The sequence below is a fragment of the Peromyscus leucopus genome, chromosome 18 (genome assembly GCF_004664715.2).
Source record: "Peromyscus leucopus breed LL Stock chromosome 18, UCI_PerLeu_2.1, whole genome shotgun sequence".
NCBI classification, from domain to species: Eukaryota; Metazoa; Chordata; class Mammalia; order Rodentia; family Cricetidae; genus Peromyscus; species Peromyscus leucopus.
Window position 1 is genome coordinate 32,507,360 of NC_051078.1, and position 6,341 is coordinate 32,513,700.

General features: G+C 41.7%; 1 protein-coding gene across 1 annotated transcript; it reads left to right on the plus strand.

Annotated features, from left to right (window-relative positions):
• Positions 1-1,763: 1,763 nt before the first annotated feature.
• LOC114701189 (olfactory receptor 6C4-like) lies at positions 1,764-2,693 on the plus strand. The gene has a single exon (XM_028881185.1). The coding sequence runs from the start codon at positions 1,764-1,766 to the stop codon at positions 2,691-2,693; it is 930 nt and encodes a 309-aa protein (XP_028737018.1).
• The last annotated feature ends 3,648 nt before the right edge of the window (positions 2,694-6,341 follow it).

The following is a 6,341-nucleotide window of genomic DNA, read 5'->3' on the forward strand; positions in this document are numbered from 1 at the left end:
GCCTGCCACGAATGCTATCGCACTGTTCTCCTCTGCCCACAGGATAATGAGCTGGCATGTGGAGGAAGGATCAATGTCAAGCAGGAGAAGATGGTTTTGAAGGCATCACTTCACTTCCCATTGATTCCATTTCCAGAAGGCAATCTCCTCTCCCTGACAAGCCCGAATGTGCTATCACCGAAGCTCTTGCTTATCAGGCAGTGAAGTGCCTCCCCCGCACACAGGAGCACATTTCCATCAGAGGCGAAGAGAATTGCAGTCTCTCTGCAATAAAGGATGGAGACAAAGAGCCGCAAAGAAATCCACTGGACCTGTAAAGCAGAACACGCGTACGTGGACATGGATGTGTGCTCTGGGAGACTACAGAGTGGAGACCCGTGTGATAGAACAGCACAGAGCTTGCCACACTGACCCCTGAAATCCACATACTTGGAGCCTGAGGAGATGGGTCAGTCTTTAAGGTTCAGTGTGCGAGCATGGGGACCTGAGTCTGATGTCCAGAAAACCAGGTGCGGAGGCACATGTGTGTAATCTCACTACTGGAGAGGAAGCAACAAGAGACCCCTCATCTCTTGATGGCCAGCAATATAGGCAAGAAAGCTTTAGGTTGGTGAGCGATGTTGTCTCACCAAATAAGGTGGGGAATGATTGAGGAAAACCCTCAATTTCAACCCTTGGCCTACATGTGCATGCACATGTGAACAAACACACACCTGTACACACAAACTGTTAGCATGTCGGCCCACCCCTGGTCTGCCCAACGCCCTGACAACCTCGTCTTACATAAAGTCCACTTTAAGAGAAACCCCTCCCTCTCCTCTTCCTCTCTCGCCATGAGGTAGCACGCACCTCCTCCCTTCCTTTTCTTCCCCTTTCTCTTTCTCTTCTTCTTCTTCTCCTCTCCTCAGGCCCTGCCTGTTTTCTCTTTCTTCCCTTGTCCCTTCCCTCCTTAATACAACTTTCCACATGGGTGCTGTGTCTGCATGGTGTGAGTGACTTTCCTCCTTGCACCTTGGCTCCACCCTCTTAAAATACAACCCAAACACATGCATGCACACGTAAGGAATTCCACACTTGGGAGGGTGAAAGAAACTACCACTGGATTATAGCTTATTTTGCAAATCTTCCTAAGTACACTCACATTGGTAATAAATGTCAGCCTGTTTTTGATTCATCATGCTAACCCAAGGAGCAGAAGTATAACCAAGACCCATCAATTATATTTTAAAATTTGTATTGAAAGTATATATTTTCAGAAGGAAAGTAGCCCCGTAATCTCAAATGATAAAACATTGCAAACAAAAGAATGAAGTTGTAGGCCCACACCTGAGTGATGAACTTGGTAGGAGCTGATGCCAAAAGAGAGGGCTCCCATCCGAACTTGAAGGATCCCAGCTGCAGAAACCAAGAGCAAGAAAGGATGGAGAGGTGTGTGCTCCTGAATGCTCTCATCTCAGTGTGGGAAGGGCTAATGTGTTCACGAGAACGATCCCCAGTCACAAAGGAAGATGCAATAAGAAGAGAATGGAGGGCTGGGTAGATGGCTCCATCAGCAATGTGCTGACTGGGGAGGACTCTCCCTCTCCCTCTCCCTCTCCCTCTCCCTCTCCCTCTCCTCTCCCTCTCCCTCTCCCTCTCCCTCTCCCTCTCCTCTCCCTCTCCCTCTCCCTCTTCCTCTCCCTCTTCCCTCCCCCTGCTAAGCTCAGTTCACCTTCATCACCCATTTCTCTCTTTCTCAGCCTTACAGGGTATCAAAGCAGACGATGAAAAATCAGATTTGCAGTGAATTCATTCTACTGGGACTCACAGAAGCACCGGAGCTTCAAATCTGTGTTTTCCTATTCCTCCTCCTCACATACATTCTCAGCATTATGGGAAATCTCACCATCATCATCCTAACACTACTGGATTCCCACCTCCAGACACCCACGTACTTCTTCCTCAGGTACTTCTTCCTAGAAATCTCCTTCACATCCACTTTTACTCCTCGAATGCTCGTCAGCATCTCTACAGGAATTAAGACCATCAGCTTTGCTGGCTGCTTCACTCAGTACTTCTTTGCCATCTTCTTTGGAGCCACTGAATCCTGCCTTCTGACTGCCATGTCCTATGACCGCTATGTGGCCATCTGCAAACCCCTGCACTACACCACCATCATGAGCAACAGGGTCTGCACCCTGCTGGTCCTATGCTCTTGGCTGAGTGGCTTCCTGGTCATCTTATTCCCAATCATCATGACCAGTCAGCTGGACCTCTGTGCATCCAATGTGCTCAATCATTACTGTGACTATGGGCCCCTCATAGAAATAGCTTGCTCAGACACAAGGCTGCTGGAACTCTTTGATTTTCTCTTAGCAGTGGTGACCTTGATAGTCACCCTGGTGCTGGTGATTCTCTCCTACACTCGCATCATCAGGACCATTCTGAAGATTCCTTCTGCACAGCAGAGGAAGAAGGCCTTTTCCACATGTTCCTCCCACATGGTTGTCATCTCCCTCTCTTATGGAAGCTGCATCTTCATGTACATAAAGCCTTCAGCAACAGAAGGAGTTGCCTTCAATAAGGGTGTGGCTGTGCTCAATACCTCAGTTGCCCCTTTACTGAACCCGTTCATTTACACTCTAAGGAATAAGCAAGTAAAACAAGCTTTCAATAATGTGGTCAGAAAAATAATGCATCTTTATTCCTTTTAGTGGCCTCAAAATAAATGGAAATGTTGGTTGACATCCATGCTATGCCTCCTCTTTGTTGAAGTGAATTCTCAGGGAAGCTTGGTGTGAGCTGGTGTCCACAGTCTGTTTCAAACCAGTTCAAGAATTTCTGTTATCTACCTTTAAAGAATGAAAGAGGGGGCTGGAGAGATGGCCCAGAGGTTAAGAGCACTGGCTGCTCTTACAGAGGTCCTGAGTTCAATTCCCAGCAACCACATGGTGGCTCACAACCACCTGTAATGAGATCTAGTTCCCTCTTCTGGCTGCAGGTATACATGCAGGCAGAACACTGTGTGCATAATAATAAAAAATCCTTTTTTTAAAAAAAGTCATGTTTAACACCTGCCAGTTCCCAGAGAAAGATGCATTCCCTTTGTGTGTGTCACACCCAACGTTGTATTTGCCCATGTCCAGAGTGTAACACATACTTGTCTATTTGTCTTCATTTCTGCCACCATCATGCTAATACAATCATGATGATCCCTATGACCTCCTTCACGCCTAGTTGGATTCTGCATCTGAAGATTCTCTTAAGTGATGAAGTCATACAATGCCACCAGCGTGCCTTCTGTATTGATCACTCTGATACCTTTCTTTTCCCCAGGCTGTACTTCTCTCTGTCTGCTGCAGTCTCCCTGGCTTCAGAGCTCCTCAGGCCCAGTCTGTCCCATCATGCTACATTATTCACAAGTTGTTTCCTTTACATAAATTATTGTCCCTGGAAATGTGCTTGTGTAAAGCTCCTTTTGATCAGTACAGTTTTATCTCGAATCCTATGTTGACATCTTTCTGAGCTCCTAGCAAAAGGTAGCCAGAGATTAGTCTCCATACTGCCTGGCTCTCTGTTTATTACATTTTAAGACACCAAGGGGTTATTTTGCATTTACCTACTTGTTTTCCTACCGTGGCCTTTATTTTTCACTGCTAAATTTCCAAGTTCTTGCACAGGAAATACTTTCAGCAAACGGGCTTTGAGAACAACTTAGGTCCTTGAACACAGGAAGAAACCAATTCCATGAGTTTATAAACGAGTTGTGAACAAATGCATAAAGGATTTTAATTTTTTGAAATTTGTACTATCTCGAATGAATATATTGGTAATAATATGAAATATTCATTTTACTAACCTTGAGGTCTCTAATTTTGCAACTTTTATATAACAACTGTAATTAATAGTTTGATTAAAAACCTATATTGTAAGTGTAAGAAAATTAAGAAAACCCCTAGGCATACTGCTTCCACTGTCATAATTCATAAGTAAATAAAATATGCTGCTGCATTAATTCGTTCTGTTCATCTTGCCCTTGTCTTTCCTCTACTAAATGTCTCTAGTGTTACGGAGTTCCTTCTGCCTTCAAAAGAGAGTATTATAACTCAATTTAAACTTTTCAAATAGTATGAGAAGTCATACAATTATTAAGAAAAGAACATGCCAAGTCCATAAAACTGTATTTGATAAGCCTATGGAACATGTAAGAAATAAATAAGATACATTCTATGCAAATTATACTAGAATATTTTGGAAGAAGAAAACCTCACAACTCTGATGAAGTCAGTATTCATCTAATATTAATTTTCAAAAAGAGTAGTATTTTAGAAGGAAACCGACAGTATTTCTCATGAACAAAGCCAAAAAATTTCTAGGTTGGCTTCTTTCTTTCCCTGTTTTTGGTGTTGTTATTGTTGTCAATTTGATACAAACTAGAGTTATCGGAAAGAAGGCTACTGCAAGTGAGAAAAATGCCTTTATAACACCAGCCTGTAGGCAAGCCTGTGGGCATTTTCTGGATTGAGAGTTCATGTGGGAGGGACAAGCCCATTGTAGGTGGTCCTACCCATGAGTGATGGCCTTAGCACTATAGGAAAACAGACTGAGTAGTCCAGGAGAACCAAGCCAGTAAGCAGCACTCCTCCAGTGTCTCTGCTTCAGTTCCTGCCTCTGGGTTCCTCTCTTGACTTCCCTCAATGATGAACTACAGATGAACCAAAATGAAATAAACCCTTTCCTCCTCAATTTGCTTGTGGTCATGGTAGTTATCACAGAAATAGAAACCTCAGTTGAGACAAGCTCTTAGTAAAATGTCAGAAGATTGAATTCACCAAAATATTAATTAATGAATAAGGCACCAAGGAGAGTTTATCTCAGTCAGAAGAGGTAACCTGAAACTCAAGAAAAGTTAACATGAATCTTTATATTAACTATATCAACAAAAAAATTTTAAATTTCATTAGTCAGAGAAAAGGCATTAGACATAGATCCAAAACCAGTCTTTATTTTTAAAAACATAATTCTCAGCATTCTGGAAATAAAATCTGTTTTTCCAACATGGTAAATAAGGCCTATAATTAACCACAGCTGATAGTCTTAACCTTGAAGGCTGGATTCACATTCTTAGATCAAGAATAAGACATACACACACACACACACACACATATAATTGACTTCTTAAAAAGAGAGATGCTAGTATAATTTAGTATATTAATGTGTTTTCAACACTTAAAATGGTTGGGTTTCCCATAGAACATAAAATGAATTTGATGCATACTTTATACTATAAATGAAAATTTATTTTAAACAGATCATAGCTTATATGTGGAACCGAGTGGTGCAGACCACCTACAAGAAAATGTCAGAGAAAGATTTTGTGACTTGACATGAAAAAGAAAGCCTATATCTAAGTGTTCGCATGGTAGGTTCTTTTTAGTGAGGAGCAACTCTATTTTTTATAGAATAAGCAAATATTAATCAAAAATAAATCATTGAAAATATTTGTGTATAGTGTTAATCACTCTGCTCGGAGGGTTGCTAACTATTTTCCAATTCATTACCATTACTGGATTAAAGCTCATTTCAAGCATACTGAAAAAGAGAAAGAACTTGTTTATTGAGAAGAATAAAGTCAAACATCTTCTGATGGCTACTGCTATGATCATTTTGTTCAGCTTGGCTCTTTGAATGCCTATACCTTCTCCTCTTATGCATGTACCTGCTTCAGTTCATAACTTCTGATGAGAACTACCACAGCTAGGCAACCTCATTCTGTGACGTTTCCTGAAAAAAAAAACAGAGATACTTCATTTTCCAAATCCATAAAAAACGTCACTGAGTGACATCAACATCACCAAGAAGCTTTCTGTTTGATGATAGAAAATAAGGTTATACAGAGTTGCTATCAGGACATGATAAAAACTTGAAATAAATAGAGACCAGCTGGGAGTGTTTAATTATGGGAAAGCAGGTGGCTGCAATTATAGAAGTAAGTAATACGGTCTGAATGGCAGCCAAGACCTGGCTGGGGAAAGGGCTGACTTTTAGAGACGTGTGGGATAGTTATACAGCATATAGTAGCCCATGTGCAAGATGGGTACTCACAAGAGTTATTACTCACTCTATACAATAATGTGAGGCTGGATGATTAAGAAGTTGAGGACAGTCACCACACTAGAAACCATAACTCTTCCCAGTTTCCAGATCTGAGCTTTAGTTTGGATGTTATAACAGATTGGCTACAGGGGAGGTGAGATCCTCAGGAAGAACTCCAAAATACTACATGGTAGCTCTTTAATCAGCCCTTCCTCAATGAAAACTCCAAGCATTGTTGACAATTCCTGTACAATGGGGAGAAGGTA

Bases quoted from the DNA above. Each gene is read 5' to 3' on its own strand.
- LOC114701189 (XM_028881185.1), top strand. From the start codon at position 1,764: ATGAAAAATCAGATTTGCAGTGAATTCATTCTACTGGGACTCACAGAA.